At 35.0% G+C, this 22,622-nt stretch overlaps 1 protein-coding gene across 3 annotated transcripts in view; it reads right to left on the bottom strand.

Moving 5' to 3' along the window:
- Positions 1–22,622, bottom strand: part of CTTNBP2 (cortactin binding protein 2) — an 89,864-nt gene that overhangs the window by 2,017 nt on the left and 65,225 nt on the right. For all 3 annotated transcript variants that reach the window (XM_075743626.1, XM_075743617.1, XM_075743635.1), the window contains 13 exons: positions 21,254–21,529; positions 20,352–20,447; positions 19,850–19,929; positions 18,609–18,695; positions 18,426–18,525; positions 15,134–15,286; positions 14,673–14,860; positions 11,705–11,883; positions 7,968–8,173; positions 7,558–7,743; positions 5,680–5,740; positions 4,667–4,799; positions 2,621–2,722 (listed from right to left, as the gene is read on the bottom strand). In XM_075743626.1, coding sequence (XP_075599741.1) covers positions 2,621–2,722; positions 4,667–4,799; positions 5,680–5,740; positions 7,558–7,743; positions 7,968–8,173; positions 11,705–11,883; positions 14,673–14,860; positions 15,134–15,286; positions 18,426–18,525; positions 18,609–18,695; positions 19,850–19,929; positions 20,352–20,447; positions 21,254–21,529 — 1,847 coding nt within the window. The remainder of the gene's footprint in view (positions 1–2,620; positions 2,723–4,666; positions 4,800–5,679; positions 5,741–7,557; positions 7,744–7,967; positions 8,174–11,704; positions 11,884–14,672; positions 14,861–15,133; positions 15,287–18,425; positions 18,526–18,608; positions 18,696–19,849; positions 19,930–20,351; positions 20,448–21,253; positions 21,530–22,622) is intronic.

Genomic DNA, 22,622 nt, shown 5'->3' with positions numbered 1-22,622 from the left:
TACCATCAAGGCCATAAATAATAAGAAAATAATAATGACAAAAATAATACTTCAAGAATGGAAGTTGAAACGCTGGTTACATTTTAATCCATAATCTTATAGATTGCTTTCTTATAAATTAGATTTTATCATCTCAAATCATTTATGCTAAGAAGCTACATCCTTAAAAACTGGACCATATTCACCCTGCCCAAATTTAGATACCTGAAGTGCCAAAGTCAGGTATGTCGTCACTTTTTGTTCCTTTATAGTCAAGAAGAGGTTAGAGTTAAGCGATTTTATGATGGTCACTAACATATATCTTTCATGAGAGAAGCCTACCTTTCCACTGACAGGAAAGGAAAATTAGGACCCTAAATGTTAGCATCAGTTGAATCCAGATCACCCTCTGGGCAGCAATATGAAAAAGTTCATTCTCACCATCAGCTACTGCTTTTCACCTAAAGGTTGGTGGCATGAAACCAGACTGTTCATCAGTGTCTGTTCCTTATTAATCCTTGATTCTATCAATTTGTTTGTATCCTTGATCAAAGATTTTGCATCTCTTACCAGTTTTCCCTTTCTCCTTCTCATACTTGAAAGCATTTTTTCTTCCAGCCAATTAAAAAAAAAATCACCAGTCTGTTGCCCAAGTAATTTGTCTCACTACTGTTGATAAGATCTCCTCTGCTTAGGCAGTATTGCTTTTGTTATCTACAGAATTCTATTCACTTTCAGAAGAGTTTGCTTCTCTCATCTCAAACTCTTTCAGACATCAGTTCTTGCAGCTGCATAGGTTTATCATTGTTACAATTGCCTCTAACAGTTTCACTTCTGTTTTCAAACTGAGACTGTGTTCTTCTAGATTTTTGATACATTTTTGTAGTAATGACTAAATCTACACACAAAGCTCGTCATTCAGTTAGACCTCTTTCCCCTCTAGCAAATATTGGGGTTGTGTTTCCTTCATTTTGGCCAACATTTCCTCACAAAGATAATTTTTTTATTCTATATAAAATCTTTTGAGAAAATTCTTCAAAAACCTCAAAGGTAGCTAAGCTTGTCTACCTCCAAAGTCAATATAGTTATACCTTACATTGTTAGAAGGAATTTTAAAAGGAAAAAAAAATCACTAGGAAAAATGTACAGTAGGAATGGGAAGGTCAGCTGACTTACCAAATTATCCAGGCATCACAACTATGTGAAGCTCTGATTTGGAATGTCTGAAATTAATGTGTTTAGAGAATTATTCAAATGAGTATATCTAAATGTAGATCTGCAATGTTAAAATTGTTTCCATTAGTGGAGACTGTTCTCTGGATTTTAAGTAAAATTACACAAAATATTCTAACATTTTGAATATTTGGATATGAAAAAATATGATGGTAAGGGTGGTAAGTCATCTCATCCCATCCAACTTTAGCTTTTTTATGCTTAGGTGTGCAAGTTAAGCTATTTTCAGGGCTACTTCATTGTACCTGCAGAAAATAGACAGAGTATCTCTAGGAAACAATTTATCGCAGTCACATAACAGCACCTGAATTGGACTCTAGAGGACCCCCATTGAGGGAAGATAGAGGGCCCAGCAAGGGAACATAGACAACAGATTCTCCCCTGGCTAAGGGTAATTGAGCCGTGTGCTCATAAGCTCTCTTGATGTTCAAAAACACAAGGAGCAAGAAAGAAAAGGGAAAAAAGGGTAACAACAGGGAAAGCATAATTTTTACTTTATTATCAAAAGAATGAAAAATGAGCAGGATATAATTTCATCTTCCCATCTTCCCTTTTAATAGGGACGTTAGCACCCACAAACAATGATTTCAATTTCTGATAAGAATATGATAATAGACCTAGTATATCTTCGAGTAGCATTGGGCTTATCTTCCCACTCTGAAGCTGCTCTGAAGTTAGTAAAGTGTGTTTATGTTTAGACTATCTTTTCCCAGAATCATCAAACTTATAACATAGGGTTTCTTTGGATTTCTTGTAAATGATATGGCAAGACAACTGTATATTACAACAAGTAGCTAGGTAGAAAAAATAAGCTGAATCCCCTTTTTTAAAAAATGCTATTTTTCACAAGCTCTGGTAATGTTATGTCTTCTCAAAATTTCTATGACTGAGAGCTTTGACACCAGAGCAGCTCAATTCTACTTAAATAACAACAGTTAGGAAAACAGTGGTTTGAAATCATATATATTTGGGTAATCACTATGAAAAAAATGGTAGGAAAATAAACCAGGAACCAGCAATTTTACATCAGGAATTTAAAAAAAAAAAAGTGCTTTTGCAAATTTACTGAATAACATTAATTGGGGGGGGAAAAAGAACCAAGGGCTTTTATTTCTATTAAAATCTGATGCAAATAACTTGTAATGTTAAAGTAATGTCAACAATACTTGGCCTAGGGAGATGGCTTTATGTAAACGTGAAAACTGAAGCAAATACATCCATTGTTTAATAAGGGACATGGAGGAAACTTGGCATGGTGTGTCCAGCGAGTTTCCTAAGAATCATGACAGTTTATTCTTGCAATAAACAGGGCACTGGAACACTAATTCTTTGGATTCAATCAGGAATTCAGATTTTGGAGAAAGTCAAGACACCTTCCCTATCCTACTACAAAACTTGTTTCACCTACCTTTTGTGCTGTTGTTTTACTTGGGTTAGTACCACTTGCTGAAAATACAGGATTGTTCTGGGAGTTGTTGAACATCAATAGCTCATCCTTAGAATCTGCAATCTGAAAAAGATAAGAAAATGGTGATTTTTTTAGTTATTCACAGCAGAGCTTATGTTTCAATTTGCCAAATTTTGGAGACTTGAGTTTATTTTCATGCAGTTTCTGTGCAATGCAATGCATAAGTATCCAAAGAACCATTAAAATACCTTTCCTTTACTCCTGAGTGTGTTTGTAGGAGATGGGAGATAGATAGAGAGATTTCACATTGACTATTATCAGAGGAAGATTAAACATATGTTTCCAGGGCAATACTGTTCAGTGGAGCTTAAGGGCAGTTTCCCATTAAATTTTATGCAGCCCCAGGAACACCACAGAAAGGAACGATCTTTTTCTTGTCCTCCTGCCATGTTTCTTCCCTGCTACTTTCCATCAAACCTTGTGCCCATGCAATAGTAGGTAGAGTCTGATCGGTCTTCTTTCCTCACTGAAAACTAGGTATTTTATCCTGGGGCAAGATGATCCAATTCAACTCTGCAACTGCAAAACTACTTGATCCCAAGAGAACAGGCAGCAGGAACATATTCGAGTGAGAGGGCAAATTAGAGAGTAGAAGTACTTATTCTGATGGCAGCCTGAAATTACATCACACAAAGAAAACATGCAGCAGCACCCTCACTTCTGTAAGGCTCTACTAGGCAGCTAGGGAATTAACAACAGAAATTCCAGTCATGGATGGTTCCACCCATGGTGAGGAAACTGAACAAAAGACAGCGACATCTATCTCCTTCCTTATCTAACCCGTATTTCCTTGAATTGTCAACAATGAGCAACTACATTTTACATGTTATTAAACACAATGTTAAGTTGGTTACCATTTCTTTAAGCACATCCCAGTCTTTCAAGAATAGATATGGTAAATCCCTGCTAAATGACTAGTGATTAGCCAGCTTGGTACATGTGACTCATGCAAGTACTGTAAATACTTTAAAAAAACCAACCCAAAACAAAACACCATAATAAAGAACTTCATTAAATAGGTTGAAAAATCTTCCCAAACACAGTCTTTTTTTTTTTTTTTTTAATAAAAATTACTTGACTTCTATGAATAAACAGAATATTTAATAAAGCAAACCTAATGGAACTGCTGTTCAGGAAGATCCTAGAGGATGTACATGCGCAGCCTAAGTGGACAATAACCTAAGACTGACTCTGTGTTCCAAAAGATATGGATCAGCTGCTCTGGTGTGAACGCAGCTTGCTGTCACAGCCATCTACTTCAGCTGTGCTAGGAGGGAAGAATGAAAAGAATAAATAGCTACAGCTACAGGAAGAGCTGGATGCTTTTGGTGTAGCAAGAAAAATGAAAGAGATCCACCCTTTGCTCCAACAGGCCTCCCACAACCACCCACAACACATTCCAGGGTAGAACTTTTAGCCCCAAATCTATGAGCCCTGCAAGCCTCCTTTCACTCTCTTCTGCCACTGTTAAAGACAAAGAATTAGGCCAACCTGTTCTTTCTTGCTTGGGGCAGCAAAACTGAATTTTGCCTACACAGCAGAAGAGCTTTGAGCCAGTCCTGTGAAAGCTAATAGGATTACATTAAACAAACCAAATGTGCAATGCATATGAGGAAAAACTTTCTACATCTTTAAGACTACAGAACAGTCTCCCAGTGGAAGCAATGATAGCATAAAAGATAATATGGGGAACAATAATGCAAAGAAGGCTATTGTCGCTAGTGTTTATGAACTTATAAATTTCAGCCTCCACTGCAAAAATCTCTACAAGAAAAAATAGTGGAAGTGTAATTTAAAATAATGTATATTAAACCAGAACACTTACCCTCAAATGTATAATTTATTAGTTGACTTTGGCTTATTCCCAAATAATTTAATAATTTTCTTCAGTTCAAGCAGTGCTTGTAAATTAAAAATTTATTTCAAACACATAGCAAACAACTGCATATGGCAATGACGTAAATTATTTAAAAGCCTTGTGTTTACCTTGCTTATATCAGGCTCGGATTTGCTGGAACACATACTTTGAAGTTCCTGCACAAGATCTACTTCATCATCAGAACCAAGGGACAGCCTTTGTTCCAGATTTAACGTTCTCAATTGATCCTTCTCTGAAGATCTGGTTAAAAAAGCCCCAACAAACAAACCAAGAGAACAATTAAAATTCAGCTATGTTACAGAATTTAAAAATAAATATTATACACACCTGGAAAATAGTAATTTCTTTCCAAATGACCTTTACTACCAGAAACAGAAAGAAAATAACATCTAAGTGGCAGCAATAGTTGTGAATAGTTGTTATATCATAATAGATCTTCTTTCTATTCAAATTATTCTCTCCATTCTGAAATTCTAACAAAGGAGTCTTCCACTCACTATCTTCAAAGATTCTCCTCTTTTTGAGATGAAGCAATCATTTTCATTCCACTCTCCGTTTTGGACTTAATTGCAAACACTTAAACCCCCCCTGGCATACTGGAAACATAAGTATTCTATGCTGTCTGTGCCTGTAAATGTGGTAGAACCAAGGTTTCAGATTGATGTAAAGTCTCAAATGCAGTTCCCTCTAGCTAATTTGTATGCTTTCCTAGAGAAACTCTGTATCATTTAGATTAAAGTGCATGCACTATACTGTTTTGAATTGCCATTCAGTAACCTAAGAGCCAGAGAAGTTTTTAAAATGTAATGCCAGGTGAAAAAAGCATATGGTTGGCTTTTCATGGCAGTGTGTGTTACATAATATTCTTAAGTCATAGACTATTCTGTTATATAAAAAGACATGTAGTGCTGCAAGGTTTGAATTACAGAATTGGGTTCTAAAATTATATTGAAGTACACAAATTTTATTTTCTCTCAGAAATGAAAATTAAAAAAGATTCCTTTTTTCAGATGTAGAACCAAAACATTACCAAATACAAACTCTTCATCTATTCATTATAATGTGCTGGTTTACAACACAATTTTATCATGTGTTACAAATACCAGAAATTAAAACCTACTTTGTGGCGAGAGAAGCTCTTTTCTTACAGTTTGGTTGCAACATAGTTTTAGATTTTATACCTGCACAAAAGAGAGATTATTAGCATGTTATCATGTGTGTTGATTTTTTCATTCTAAAATCTGTCATAAAAAGGGAAAATGTGTTCCCCTTTACTGGCTAATTATATCAATAGAGTCTGTCAAAGATCAGAATACATCACTTGAAACTGTTCGGAGTAGCATTAGGGCCACCTGGTACTGCTAAAATGGCAAACGGGGCATGAGTTGCCCAAGCTTTTGTGGAAGACAGAACATGAGTTTTCTGTGTGAGGTGCTTGAACCATCCTTTCTGGTTCTCTCAAAGAGAAATCACTTGTCAACAGGAAAAGATTTAAGTTTGCTTCATTTAAGTAACATCAAACAACTTACCCTTACTTGGAATCCAGAACAACATTTGATGGTGATAGTCAGAAATGGAAGGCTGCTAAAATTAAATTCACCATCCCATTTTTTACTTACATTCACAGATATTAACTGGACTCCAAGAACATTCTCAAGTACAAGATACAGTATCAACCATCCTACTTCAGGTTATTTTCATTTGATTTTTTTAATCCTCTTAATGAGATTAGATAAATACACAATTCAAAGAACTAGCAAGCAAAATCGGGACATTAGAGTTGTAGTTCAGCAAAAGCAGACTTCTTTCTGAACAGGAGCTGAAGAAATGAATACCTCAATTTAACATTACAAAGTACCAGGCATCAGGTATTTCAGTCTTTTATATATGAGATAATTGAGGCTAGAGTCTTACTGTTTCTAAAGTCTGTGTGTGTGTAAGCCTCTTTTTCTCTAAATCCCTTCCTAACTCTTCTCTCTGAAGGAGTTACCTTCATATTCTGAAAGAAAAATAAGTAATTTGATTTTGTCCTCTAGAAGTTTTCCTGTTTGACATTGTATTCGGTTATGGTATTCCTAAGTTTTCCTTCTAGACAGATGTGTACTTTTAGAAGAATGACATGTTGCTTCTGCACATATCCAAACGTTATCCCTGTGTAGTAAACTGCTTGTTAGATGGCTTATGATCTTGAGGTGAAAAGGCATTTCAAAAGTGCCAGCTACTAATACAACCTTCACATTTGTACACACACATAGACCCAGTCATATAAAGCCTTCTTTATCAAGCAGCATACTGAAAATTATGTGGAAACTTCTTGAAAACTTTACAGTATTTGTGAATACAAAGAATTTTTTACATTCATTTTTTGCAATTAAAGTGAAAAATCAAACAAAAATCTTCAATTTAAACCCAAGATCTCTTCCTTCCACTACAGGGCTTCTAGATTATTCTACTCAATTTATCTAACAAGATTGACCAAGGGATGCATGATCTGAGGATGTAGGTATTCATTTATTTTTACTTGGATTCAGACAATAGAAATTATTGTAGTGAAGCTATAAAGTACATGTAAAACCCCCCTAAATTAGGTATACTGTAAATTAAGTGCAGAACTAAAGAGTACCAATCAAGTAATGAAGCTTTCTCTCATCCAGTATTAAGGAAAAGAATGCCAGAGCATCATTCCATGCAATATGAGATGGAACCACTACTCAGTCTTCCACCATCTGAGCCATATCCTACCTCATTATCAGACAACAGGAAGGGCATTAGAACAACAACAAAAAAATATTAATTAGGATACCTCACAGTCACAAAGAAAGAATTTAGGGGGAAAAAAAGTAAACATTTTTTTACTGGTAAACATAAACATGAGTGTCATTTAATTGAGAACTTTTAATTCATGATGTAGAAGAAAAGTTAGATTCATATAGACACAGCTTAAACCTTCTTTCAGAGGTTTAAAGCTTCTTTCAGAGTTAAAACCAGAAAGTTTTACCTTCAGTATTTGTCTCCTGCTTATTCCATGACTGGGAGGATAAATGGCCTGACTTTTTTCGAGGACTTGTGCTCACTTTTCTCCAAGAAGCATTCTCACTTCTCTTCTTACTACAATTTTTGTAGTTTGAAACCACGGATAAAGGAAAATTTCCTCCCTTAAAATCTGCTATATAATTATCTAGCTCTGAAACAAAAGTAGAACAATGTTAAGAACTGACTGTTGCAAATGGTTCTTCTTTGACTACCTTATACAGCTATTTAGTTTAGTGACTGTAAATGCTTTTAACTACACACCGCCCATCATAACTACAGTTATCTTTTGTGGAAGTTTTAAAAAACGAATCAAACAGTTAAAAGCCCCACTTTGGCAATGTGCAACTACATGTCTTTCTGACTGTTCACTGTTACCTGTTCTGGGTAGAGGACAGCCATGCAAAACAGCTTTATTTAGCAAGATACTGAGAGCAGCTTTAACAACAGCCTGTTGTCCTTGGCTAGGGTTTTTTTTGGCTATTGCTTGTCCTGGTACAGATGGTCTTTTCACAGAGGCTCTGGAGAGTATTGCTTCTTGAACTCTGGGAGCTATCACAGCATTCCATAACTTGGACATCCACCTGTAGGCACACAAATAATCCCTTAACTTCAGAGACAATATCAAACCCTAAGATTTTAGACTTTGGGTAACATATCAGATTTTGCATTTTCATGAAGCACATGTATTTTGGACTTCCTATTGTACCCCATGTCAGAGACGAACTGATTGGAACTGATTTTATTTTAGGTGGCATTTATTTGTTTCATATTAAACTATTTGACCTAACTTTCTTTGGGTTGCTTTGGCAAACTATTTACCATCTGATGCTTTTCCTCCTTCAGATAAGGACTATAAAATATCCTTTTCATTTTAAGGCTAAAAGAAAGAATGTCCCAGAAAGACATGTGTTCATGTATATACAAAAAAATCTCCTTTCACCTTTGCCAGTGCCTGGAGGAGTTTCCACGTTTGCAGGTGTTCATTCATAGCCTATCTGCTGCCAGAGTGGGAAAAAGGAGGTACTCAGTTATGATTGCACCCTTTCCAGTATTCTTCCATTTCCAAACTTGTCCAGCTTACAAGACCTTTCTATTGGTACAGCTGCCTTACTCTCACTCTCCTTTTGTTTATTTGATCTACGGTGAACTGTGTTTCCAGGATGCTGTGGATTTTCCAGATTGTCTGGTTTAGAGACTGGGTCTGATTACAAAAATTTGATTCAAAAAGGGACATGGTTCTTCTGGGACTTTTGCTTTTCTAAGACAGAAGTATTACATTGTTTTAACACAGAAGTGAAACATTTGTATTAGGAAATAAATAAATGCTATTTCTTACAGCTTATAGTTCTCAAGGTATAAACACTAGGAGTTTCAGACTTAGGGCTCGGCTCACATCAATAACAGACACTGAGACAATCTTTTTTAGATCAAATCCAATTCTTTTCTCTTCCTTATACCCTCTCATGGGAGGAAGATGGTAAGATTGAGAGTAAGAGGGCTCATATTAAAGGTCTATAAGAAATTATAGACTATAATGCTGTTTCAGTTTTGCAGAAATCCATTCAGAAAAAGTGAAGGCTAAAATGTCTGTTTGACTTAAATGAACCATTTTCTTGGATATGTTGATACACAGAAGCCATCTTATGATCTAAAAGATTATGACAACTTTTTTGGCTTTTTTTTTGTTGTTTGTTTTTTAAAGTTAGAATGCATGAATCATTTGATAGATGTATTTTTGGTTAGTTATGAAGCATAAGACTGAGTTTTTATGATATAGAACCATGCTACAAAGTGCTGGTATAAGCTTGATAAAAGTTAGATTACTTAGAATAATAATTAGGATAGTTGTTAAAATAAGATGTAAAATGCATATTGGAGATGTTCCTTGAAGCTTCCTTAGCATAATGTTGTAGATACCATTCCAGATAGATACAATCTGCTGCTGCTAGCTGAGTTAAGCTACCAAAATAAACAATTGCATTCGTTTTAGTAACAAAGAACTCTATCTCTCCATTTCTGCCTATATCTAAGCTTTTTACGTTTTTCACTACTGCTAGTATAAATGGTCAGAAATGAATGCTGCAAAGATAAAATTAATTGAGCTCATTCTAATCTAACAGTTAACAATTGATGGGCTGTACAATGCCATCCTCTCGAAATAAAATTCCAACCTGGTGTTTAAATTCAGTCTTATGTTTGTGCTCATCTCGGTCAAGTCCCCAGTTCTTTGATATAGCTGATACTTAGGAAGGTATAGCACCCTTAGGAAGGTATAGCAAGAAAAAAAAGTAGCTAAAATTTTCCTTATTTATTCACTCTACTCTCCAAAACCCGTGAAGCTACATGAAACAGCATACAGCAGGAAACAATTTCCTGTTGCACCTTCTCTCTCCCTTCTCAGTTGCCTGCTTCTCCCGCGTGCCTCGTGCTAACACAGCCCAGAACAAACCCAGTTTGTAGCTAGCTGTCTGCTGTCTTAATTAATTGAACTGACTCAGTGAAGCTTTAACAAATGCAAAAAGCAGCAGAATAGCACAGTGGAGAGAAGGGGCAAGAGGACAGGATTGGTTAATTAGATTGAAATAACAGCAACCAGTGAGCTGCTAATTAAATCTATTTATTGCTAATTATATGACTACACTCTTAGCCATCATGCTGCTAAACTAAAAGCGTCCAGTAAGTGCTCACTGGAGCTGTGCTTTTTAATTGTTTATTAATGGACAAAAAACTACATTAAAATGAGCCGGATGGCATATCGCTACAATAAAAGACATTTTGAGGTTGTGCTCAAAATAAAGCATTGTGAATCCAGTCAAAGTTATACTTAGGAGAAATCCAAACTCAGAAATGCATAATTAAGGTATGTAAAGAATAGGCTTTTTGTCCTCTAGTAATGCCATTGCAATAAATAAATGATTAAGACATTTCAGAGGACATGATTCAAGAGGAATACAGGAGATAGATGCATGGTATACCTTATTCTTTTATTTCATAACACCCATAAAATTTCAAGTCAATGCTACATCCACATTTAGACTCTGATAATTACTCGGGATATTAGATAACCTGGCCTTTTAGGAAAAAAGAAAAGGAAAACAAGCAAGGAAAATGTATCATCAAGAACTGCAGACAGAACAAAAGATGAGAAAGCCAGTGCAAGTGCTAAGCAAAGGACATTGGAAGAAGGGTCTACAGAAACTAGTATAAGAGAGAAAAGTCAGAGAGGGAACAGAAGTGGCAATGAAGGAGAATGCTATTGAAGCAGAGTGAGAAAAATAATGTTGCATCTCCAGAAACCAATGTTATTGAGTGCTGAATAAGTTTGAATCTTAATTAGGGGCTTATTACCTTTCTAATATAGCCAAGCAACATCTTAGTATGACATTAATATATTTTAAAATTCTAGAATTATTTCTTCTATCACTTGCTAGCATTTGCAGAATAGTTGGAATGTGAGCAGATGTTCATGCAATAAGCACTATGCAAGAACAGACAAAATTTTCATCATTCTCCTTTTATTTTACTAGATACCTAACTGTGTGTACTGCTAAAGAGTATATATCTGCCTTATTTATTATGGTAATACATCTGTGAAATTTTATGTGTGTTTAAAAATGTTACCAGATATTAAAAAGAGTGAGAAATCACTCCACTTCTCTAGATTTCCCTCATATACAAATTTTCTCTAAAGGAAACACTACCAACTTCTCAAGCTCAGAATTCCTGAACCTTGCTTTGGTCTGTTTGCTAATGAACAGCTTTCTTTAAAGTGCTGTCTTGAAATGAAGAACAGAACATTTAAAGGGTTGAGCAATATTAGGCATTCCAGTACAAGTAATATTTTGCAACCTCTGTATCAGAAAATAACTGAAAGATCACAAAAAAAGACTAACTTTCAACTAGTGTTAGACACCCAGTTCCTGCTTGTGTCCTTCAAAATTGCCGATCTAGTAATTAAATATCAAACAAAAGTCTTAAACTTTCAATACCTCCTGCTAAAATACTTTCAAGGTTGCTGCATCAGATGGCTTTTAGGATAAACATAACTGCTGCATTTGTAATATGTATCTAGTTGGCACTGAACAGTATCAAACAGGAAATAGAAATCTTACTTCACTGTGGCTTGGCCATGCCCTGGCACCACAGGACAAGAGAAGAAATGTTTTGGCCCCATAAGTGCTTCAGGCGCTCCTAGACGTGATAAGCAAGAGTTCAGCTGGTGCCACACAGCAAGAATCCAGTCTATGATCTTGCACACAGGATCACATGGAGGAGGTACTTTGCCTCTGAACTGCAGAGAGAAAAGATGTTTGACACAACATAAGACCTCTGCTGCAAACACTTTCCTTGAAACCCCAATAAGGCCTGTGGGGTTTTTTCCTGCTATATTGCTATTATGAAAATCAGGGAAAATTGGTCAAATTTTTTTATGGAGTATGCTGAAGTGTTGTATTAAAACTTATTTCCCCAACTGCAGTTTAAAGGACATCTCCTTATCAATAAACTGACATGTCTCTACTTTCTTCTGGGAAACCAAGACACAAATTTGGCAATCGTACTTTTTTTGTGGTGTTTAAGATTAGGATTGCAAGAGGCATCTACTATATCCTATGCAATATATATGATATAAATAGGGTATATAAAAGAACATACAATCACACTGAACAGGAATCTCTGATCCAGGCATGTTCTCAGTGGATGTCTGTATTGATTTTATACTTAGTAGCAATGAAGGAAAGATGCCTTCCTCTAAGACAAATTTTTTAGCATGCCTTGTTAAAGGCAAATTATTTGCTGCCAGAAAAATCTTCTACTTTGTCTGACTCCATATTACAGTCTTCATCATCCTAATCCTAGGATTATCCTCTGGAACAGTTTGAATTAAAAGAAGCATTAAAAGATGCAGTACGGATAGTATTTGCCAGCACTGAAGCCAGAGCTTCTTGACAGTCAGCAGGTGAACAATTTAATGTTAATGTAGAAAAACATTTAAGCTGTTTCCATATATCCTAATAGCACCAAATAAGGGAAAAACAGCTTTTCATCTGAAAACAAGACTATTAAGGCACAAGCAAGTATCTCAGAAATAGTCTATTGTTCAAACAATAAATGTGCTTTTTCCTTTAGATTTTTATAATAGATTAATCCTTCTTCTATTTTTAACATTGGAATTTACTATTTTAAGAGACACATCAACTGGCATTTGAGTTTGGAGTTTGCATATTGCACACGTATTAAAAAAAAGTTATTGGCACACGTATTAAAAAAAAGTTATTAGCACACTGGGCATTTTTATTCATTATTTAATTAGGGAATATATGGCTTTTTTATCCAAATGGCCACCATCTGCATATATGCTGTAGAAATAATAAATTTAATGAGTTTACTACCCAAATTCTGTTCAACTTCAGTCAGAGGTAAGAATCTATTACATTGTTAAACTCTAACCTATGAGATTTGCCTGTGAACAAGTCAGAACACCACTTCTGCAATTCTCTGCATTGCTGTATTTCTTGGCTTTGTGCTCAACTGAAGACAGTCCTTTGATCTTGAATGATCTACTATCAAAGTGTTTATGTCCAAAGGATAAAGATAAAGGGGCTTAGATCACTAGATACTCTCCAGTGTAGGCTTGAGAATAAAATCTTCCTCCTCAAGAGGATGGAGGACAATTCTGCTACACACTTCCATTCCACTGTCCTCTGGTCTATACCTCATTCCAGCACTATAGCCTATCTGCAAGACACCAGCTTCAACCTACCCACCTACCTGCCCTCCAATTCTTTGCACAATGATTCTGGAAACCATCCATATCCTCAACCAGACAGCCACTCATAATGGTTCCAGCTTACTATATCAGTAGAGACTTAAAGATTTAAAGCACATGGGGGAAAAAGTAAATGAAGTTTCACAAAGAAAAAAGTACTTATAAATAACTATGCACTTGAAAAAAAGTAATCTAAGAAAAGCAATCTATTAGGCATTTGATTGATACATTTCATATGATTTTTTTTTTAATATATTCTGTATTCTTGTTCTTGCTATTAAAGAATACCTAGGAATGTTTCTAAATTTCCTCATTATCATAACAGAAGTGTTCAGTTACCACACATTTCCTCTTTAGGATCTCTTTGAATCAGTAAGCTTTTGCAGATGAGAACTGTGGCACAGGGTACAGGAGATGACATCCCCAAAGATAACAAGACACATACAGCTGAACACTCAGAACTGACAGTAGGTCTGTTGTCCCAGACCAGGACTCTTTACTACTGACAGGTTTTTTTCTCTATTCCTAAAACAATCTCCCTTTTTAAGTCTGTTCAAAACTCTGCTGCCAAGATTATTTTCCTTTGCAGCTGTTTTGATTAAACTCCACCTCCCAATGTCTAACACTGCCTGACTGTCTGCAATAGCTGCCATCACACTGGAGTGGTTTTCTTCCAAATAACTTCCAAAATACCACAATTCTGCTTTTGCCCACATCTTTCTTTTCATTTACCATCCTCCATTTATTTATTCATGTTAAAACAGACTTCCCATCTTTATTCTCTTTTGGAATTTTGTTGCAGCTTCAGCAGGCCTATTGGCTCAGAACAACTTCCCTACTCGATGCATTTTCATCCCTCTTTCTTCTTGCATTTGAAAATCAGGAAAAAACTCTTTTTTGCTGCTTAAAACGTAGACAATACACACAGGACATATAACTATCTTATTTTTGATATATACAATAAATTCCTCGAAAAAGGGATTTCACGTTTGATGAACAGATTCTTACTATCATGCCCACACAGAAGATGAAAAAAATTACTGAAGGATGTTTTCATACAGTGGATAAGCAAGTATCCACAGTATCATTATTTGCAGCCAACCAGTGTGTTTATGCTAATCAGCCATGGCCACACACCTTCCTATACGACGCCAAGCACAACATTTGCAGATACACAGCCTGTATCTTCCCAGAAATAAATGCTTTTATCCTGAAAGAACTTAGTTATCTGCTCAGCTTTTGACATTACCATCGTACATATTTCACAGACCTGGTGATGAACAAAAATTGCTGATGCCGATTCAAGTTCCTACCTTGTTTATAACTTTTCTTCTTAAGAACCTTTGAAGCAAGCCACGCATTGGTTCCCCATCCCACCTGAGCTGAACCCAACGGAAATGCTGCTGAACCAGCAGGTCAGAGCCATGAAGATGACACTTTGCGATTGTCCCCAGTAAAAAGCAGTTCTCGTGAAAGTAAAAGGCACCAGAAACTCCATTTGCTAAAAATGAACCATAAAAAATTTTACTGAAATACTCAAAGCTTTGACATGATTTCATAAAAAAGCAAGAAGCAGTGACATAATTAGAAAGAAAAAAAACCTCTCCTAAATTAGCCTTAAAATGTGCTATATTTGGTTAAGAACAACTGTTTGCAATAAAATATAAAAACTGAACAAATTATAATTTTCTCCTCTAAGTTCCCCATTTGTCATGTATTATAATACAACTGTACTGTGGTAAAAACATTTCTCCATCCCAAATTCTTTAAATACCTCTCTGAATAGTGCAAGGATTTTCCGAACTGCGATTCTCAAGAGGTGCCAGAAAATCTCCTAGTAATTCAGATAAAGAAGCTCTCTCCAGATTTTCTAAAATCACAATGGTTGTCTTGCTTACAGGAGGCTGTTTAACTGGGACCAGACAAGCTGAAATATAAAAATCCCATTAACTTCTACTTATGAAATTTGACTTTTATTTATGTATACAGCTTTTACTGCTACTAATGCAACAAAGGATTTTTTTTTTCTCAATTTTTTGCCTTTAACTTGTTCACAGAAGCAGACAGACTGTATAATATGTTCAAAACTGGAAGCATAAAATCAAACAATGGAAAGAATATCATACTGTACAATAAGAAAAAAATGAAAACTATGATTAAAATAAATTCTTGAAATGGCTATAATGGGATCTTCATGGGTAGGAAGGATTTTAGCATGCTGAAAATAAATACAACAGAAAAGATAGTAGAGATCTCTGGAAATATTTCCTTCATTTGCTGTAATAGATCTTAAACTTTTAACATATACTTTTTATACCATGTAGTGATAAAAGGATTCAGAATATTCCATATTTATAAGAAATGTAATCCTTATCTTTAAGAATCACCCAAATAATCAGAGCTAGTTTGAGGCACAAACAGTAGCACCTGAACCTAATAGGCATTAAAATCACATATTTCTATCTCTTTTTTTCACATTTCAGATCTTTCCCTTTGTTTTAACATCTTATTTCCTAAAAAACATACAACCTGTGCAAGTGTTCCTGTAACACTAAATCCCAGAAGAATGCCTCTGTAATACAAATATTTAACAAAACGGGGCTTTGGGCAACCTGGTCCGGTGGAGGGTGTCCCTGCCCATGGCAGGGGTTTGGAACTAGATGATCTTTAAGGTCCCTTCCAGCCCAAACTATTCCAAGATTCTATAAAAACACTTGTCTTGAGTATATTGTGCCTTGCATTGTTTCCAAACTCTTTGAAGGTGGCACTACAGGTGGTCATTAAAGAAAATGATGAGTAATAGGGCAAAACTTAGAGCAACTGACCGTAGCTGATGATTGCTATTTATTTGCAGTTTTCTCAATATTACTGCCCTGTTTTACTAAGAGGATACAGCTGGATAGCAGGGAGGACAGGTACTTCCTCTGTGTCTGATGGAACCATATAGAGAGAGGAGGAGAGTGCTCTCCTAGGAGAGGAGATATGGCAGAACAACGGGGCAAGAAGCAGGCAGAAAAATGAGAGACTCAACCAGCAGCACAATGCTGAAATGCAAGCACAAACTGTTAAGAAGTTACAGAGTGAAGTTACACCAGGACGTAAGCTAACAAACTGAATGGAGCCCTGCACACCACCGTATGAGCCCATGGGATGGCTCTGCTTTAGTTCATGAGAACAGGTGTTGTCAGAGGGGACTGTGCAGAGCTTGTTGCAACCAAGAAAGCCAATGAAAGCTACAGGATGAGAAGCATACTTGAAGGATAGGCCCCACATTGCAAAAGCACAGCAGGTAGAAGACAACATTCAGTCTCAGTCACTGAATTGTAGTTTTTCTATTAAAAAGTTAGTAATTCTAGTTTTTTTGAATAAAACATTTGCTCATGAGATTCAAATTCCTCTTCATGTTTCTGGTCTGCCCATGCTGAGAAGGAAAAAGGTAGGGGCTCATCCTCTTAAACCTTTTGCTGTCTTAAAGTTTTATCATGGTGACACGTGAGAACGCATCCAGAGGTGTTGCATTGGTACAATTGAAATTGGTAAAATTTCAAATGCCTAAAGCCCAACCTCTTTCAGTACAGAAAGTGAAATGTGAAAATCGTAGCTCCCGAAACACAAGGTTATTCCAAGTAGTAATGACATTTATCACATTTATTTTTAACGTGAATGACCATACTGAATGAGAGAGAAAGTTAAGATCCTAGAGCTGTAGAAGACACCATAATAATAAAAGCATCCAACATTTTTGGATGAAAATCAGGTCTTGTTACCAAGGTTAGATTCAAACTATATTGCTATTTTTCATCAACAAAAACCCCCAAAACCTAAACACTCATAAAACAGAAATGGAAAAAAAATAATCAGAAAGCGGCAAAGGGCTAAAAGCAGCTACATATCTGAGAACTGCTTGCAAACAGCAAAACTATATTTGAGTCAAAATTAATTTGAACAGTACCAAAGAAAAGGAAGCATCATATCACCCTTCAGTCTCTTATATTATTACTGCATGTGTAATATTATATATTATATTATATATTATTATGCTATTTTATACATTATATATTTATATTATATACTATATTATTACTGTATGGTTAATACTATGGTGAAATAAATCAGAGTTCGAATGCATGAGTATAGGAAAAATGCAACACAACCTGCCCATGAAAAAGCCTTCCACAGAAAAAATTACTTTTTCCTTCACTTTTAGCGTTACTCTATTCCTCCTTTTTACGTCTCCTTTCTACTTCTGACTGACCCATTTGCCCCTATTCTTCTGCTTCCATACTTAATTTGCCCATTTTCACTGTCATTCATCTTTGTCTACTTTGTTCTTTTTTTCACTCTTACCAATTAGTCATCGTGATTTTACACAGGTACAGCCTATGGACCCACTCTGAGAATACTTCATTGTGGAGCACCCAAGTAACAGGACTTTAATCTACATGTAGCTATTCACATCCATTAACAGAAAACTGTTCATTTTAACAGAAATTCTACTTTGTCCTGTAATAATGGGTTAGAATACACACACACTAACATTTCCCTGCCTGGGTGAGAAAATTTGGCTCAGTTCCACAAATTAGTATCTAGTAAACAAGCATATATCAAAAGCAAGTGGTCTGACTTTTTAAGAACTCTTTCACTGCTCGTTTTATTCCCAGAAAGGTAATAATTATAACTTCTCATATCTTTTAAAAACCCACACATTAGAACAGCTAAAATAAGGCAACAATAACCCTCATTTCTGATTCAGTAGATCTGAACCATAGCAATCAACTCTTAAAGGCTCACAAACAAAGGGAAAAAGGAATGATATAGCAAAAATATGAAGAATATTAATTTTACTTAAATCACATGAATTTTTGACAGAGCTCCCTATTGGACTGTAACACATAGTTCTACCTCAGTTTAGACTCTCACCATGATTCCCCAAGCACCTGGAAAACTATGGGTTCTGTTAAAAGATGCCACCCACTATGCAAAATGTTTTAATGTATTTCCTTACTTTGTACCATTAAAAAATTTCCTACAAATTACCAAAATCAGTCTGGCTGAAATAACCTTACCACTACTGATGAACAGTTCTGCAAGCTGCTCCTTGGAGAAACCAGCATCCACTTCAACTTTAATGATTTCACATGTGGATCCTGCAGCCACTTGCTTTTGCTGTGTTGAAAATTTATAGATTTAGTGAAATAGTGCAAACTTTAATTTATGAACTGATTTACTTTACATGTTTGTGTTAATACCTTCATGCAGACCGCTATCTGATACGCTATATAGTCTTGCAGACTTCCTTCTGGACCATGGAAAATGACATTACGGTATTGTTCAACCTACAGAGAGACAATAAATTATTCTTGAAAGTTCATAGACTTGGATTTTTTTTTTTTTAACCTAGATGAGACAATCAGCACCCAAAAGACAAAATTCTTTGTTTTGCACTACTGGAGTTGATAATCCTTACTATATTAGTTTCAAAATAGGCACTATTGCATATGATATCTTGGAAATATATTGATAAATTTATATCGTAATTTGTAAAACTATATGAAAAGGTATTTTGTCATTATAACAATCATTAAAATTTGAAAAATACATGTAGGAAGGATGACTTTAGGAGCCACAAATACATTCTTGATTTTGAATTAAAATAGATAAACCAGAATGATGTTAAAGTCATCAAAGAGTAGTTTAAGTCACTGCTAACTTAAGGACTTAGCCTAAAGACTTTATTTCCAATTGAAATGGGATCGTGTTATCAATACAGTAGAATAAAAATGATTTAATCTATCTCAACTATAGAATTACTGTATCTCTAAAAACTCATTGTGCAATATTGCTGAATACAGCAGAAAACCTATGGCACATAACTGTTCTTCCAACAACATAAAATACTATCCAAGGACACAGCAGAAATTATGCAGATTTTAAACTAATTCTGATTTGATTAGCAATGTTAAAACAAATGATCTATGAAAGTTAACTCATATTATCCAATTATCCTTACATTTTGAGGTATTAAATAAATTGTAAGAGTTACAGGAGATATATATAAGTTAATAATAAAATTCAAGACTCAAATAATTGCTTACATGAATGTTATTCTAATTTACTTTCCCCTCACAAAGTGGAATGAAATAACTTTGGAAAGAAATAAGAAATCTTTTAATATCTTAATAATTATTAAGTTATTATTAATAATTAATATATTAATAATAAGAAAGCTTTTAATATATTTTCTTAAGCTGTTCAGTTAATCAAATGGCAGCTATTTAGAGAAGAAAGCTAATGCCCTCACGTGACTAAACTTCTTGGGGTAAGATTTAGGGGGAACTTTATTGTAAAGTAACAGCTTTCATATAATTTAATTTTTAGAAGTCTTCACATTCTTTCACAAAGTAGAAGATCAATTTTTGTTAGTCAACACTATTACAGAAATATTTTCATGTATCAATAGCATACAGTGAAAAGCTAGCTTAGTTCTTACCAGGCGGAGGTAATTCTGAAGTGTCTGAAGATGGATCATAGATGCATAAGTCACACTATTTAGGCAGCCTTCTTGAGGTCCTTTAAAAAGAGATACACAAATAAGTTTTCTAAACCTCTTATGTTTATAAGCATGTATGATGGATACATATGCTGTTCATGCAGTATTCTACAGTGATCTCTTAAAATTATGGGCTATGCAAATTAAAATGGTGAAGAAATGCAAGGCATTTATCTAGCAACATAGATTCATGGGTATTCATAACATCAGTAAAATGGATACTACTGTATAACTGGAAAAAGGTAGTAGGGTTTTTATGTGCCAGCATATTTTCCAAATGTTGCAGATGCTTTCAAATCTAATTAAACCATTAATTGGATATGATATTTCTGAGAATCTAGCAACACTGAAGAACAAAAATAGTAGCAAATTATTCTCATATTAGGTATTTCGTATGGAGTGTCTTAACATTCAAACCTTAAAATTATGAATTGAAAATTACCAAACAAAAACACTGTGATATGCTCAGCTCTGTTCTTCTTCAAAAAGTCCCACGGTGGTTGGGAAAAAATCTGACCTGTTGACCATGAAATGTTTCCTGTTAAAAAGAAAAAAAATAAAAGAGTGAGATATTCCCTGTATCTATATGAAGTGTCCTACGCTCAAGCATATTCAGCTGCTTACAAAAACTTCCCATTGTATACGCTGATAAATTTGACAAACAATCATTGTTTGATACGTGACTGACGATACTAATGTTTTCTGCCAATTAAGACATAAGTTTAATAGCTAGTCTGTCTTTACATCTTTACATGTAAAATTAAGTAAAATAAGATAATTTGTACCATCTAATGTGAATAAGGTTTTTTTGGGGTGGTGGGCAGGTGCAGGGGAGAAGGGGATTTAAGATGAAGCACATGAATTTTCAGTATCCTATACAACTGTTACTACTACTACTACCATGTTTTGGACAATTTCTCATCATTTTAAAGATTTTTCCATTTTACGTTGATAAGTGAAGTTACATAAAAGAGGATTTACAGTGTGGATTTACCGTACAGTCTGGATATACTGTAAATACATAGCGTGGGCTTTGCTTTGACTTGTTTTGTTTCACCTGCAATACAGATTCTGGACTACTAAATTAAGTAATTAACACAGGACCTCATGGTCCCTGAGATGATATTAAAATGCTTAATGAATTGTAACATACACATAGCTGAAAGTAAAGAATGCTTTCATGCCAGCACTGTGCAAAATTTCATAGCTAGTATTGGTCTTTCTTAGTCTAAGTTTTAAAAGATCCAGAACTCTAAAGATATTTTTATCTTTCTTACAAGATTTCACAAATTCAAGAAAAAAAAAATCCAATTTTAAATTTTCTTATTATACCAATATTGATACCTAGTTTCACAGATAATATACTGCTTGCACTGAGGCCAATGTTGGATTCTGCAGCACTATTAAATGACAGGTCTTCTAGGCTCCTCCATCCATCAGAAGTGATTGCTTGGAAATGGTTTGTCACTGCCTGACTCACTGCTTTTGAAAAATCATCCCATGATGTTTGTTTCCGGATATTTAAAGCACATATTGTGTTTTCTGTATCAAATTCCTCTGTACCACAATGGGCTGGTTCAATGCCACTGACTGAAATCCTTACAGGTACATTAAGAGCATCTGTCGAAAAACAGAAAACCAAGAATGAGAAAAAATTTAAAACTCAATTAAAAAATCTTATTATTACAGACCAATAACATCTAATATTGCAAAGGAAAGCTGCAAAATGACTCCTGCTACAGAAAAGCAAAAGTTAAAGAGCAGCACAGATCACCACCACAAAATCAGAACAGTGATGAAAACCAAATATCAAGGTATCTATCTTTTTTTACATTACAAAAAAAAAAGTATTATTATGCTTAAATAACAGCAAGCAAGCCAAAACTTACTTAATCTTTTATTTCCTCTTTACAGACTAATTTCTTATAAATTAAGACAGATGGTAGATGGTATCTTAATGTTTCAGTTGATTGTGGTTGTGCACATTTTTATATCAATGCAGAAAGGAATTTTCTGGCACTAGTGCACAAGTGGAAAACACAGTTAGCTGAGCCTAATATCTTTAAATAAAAAGCTAAGAGCTAAGACAGAAAATTCCTAAATGTAGGAAATTTACATGCACATTCTAGAAACAAAATTAATATAATGAAGTTATTTTAAATCTTGCTCTTTGAAAAATGGCATACAACTCAACAGAAGCAGAAATAATCTATATGGATCATTTAGATGACTAAAAGTGAAACTATCTTCTAACTTTAATGCCAAAATAATACCTTTCAGAAATTATCCCTGAAATTAAAAATAAGTGCACCACAAAAAAAGATATCAGCTTATGAAATCTTGCAACATGATCTTAGTTTTGCTTTTGAGTTCAGAAGCCAAATCTTCAGCTGATACAAACCAATGAAGCTTTTCTGATGTCAGAAAAGCTCTGATTTAAACCCACTAGCCTACCATAGGGAAAAGATTACTCAAAGACATCCTTCAAATGTGGGATTGTGAGAAATGTATCAAAGGCTTGTCCTTCTGACGGCTGGACCACAGGGAAATGAGCAATGATTATAAGAAATACAGATGGCTCTCTACAAGGAAACAGGCCCCTAGGACAGAGGTACAGTGTATGTCTAAATTTCAGTGCAGGTGTCCTCTCCAGTGCAGCTGGCAATCCCGGGCCCCAGTCTTTCAGCTCTATTGGAGCACATCCTCCTGTCCT

This window comes from Balearica regulorum, chromosome 1, assembly GCF_011004875.1.
Source record: "Balearica regulorum gibbericeps isolate bBalReg1 chromosome 1, bBalReg1.pri, whole genome shotgun sequence".
Lineage (NCBI taxonomy): Eukaryota > Metazoa > Chordata > Aves > Gruiformes > Gruidae > Balearica > Balearica regulorum.
The sequence above is the reverse complement of the archived record's forward strand: the minus strand, read 5'-3'. Positions and strand labels throughout refer to the sequence as shown.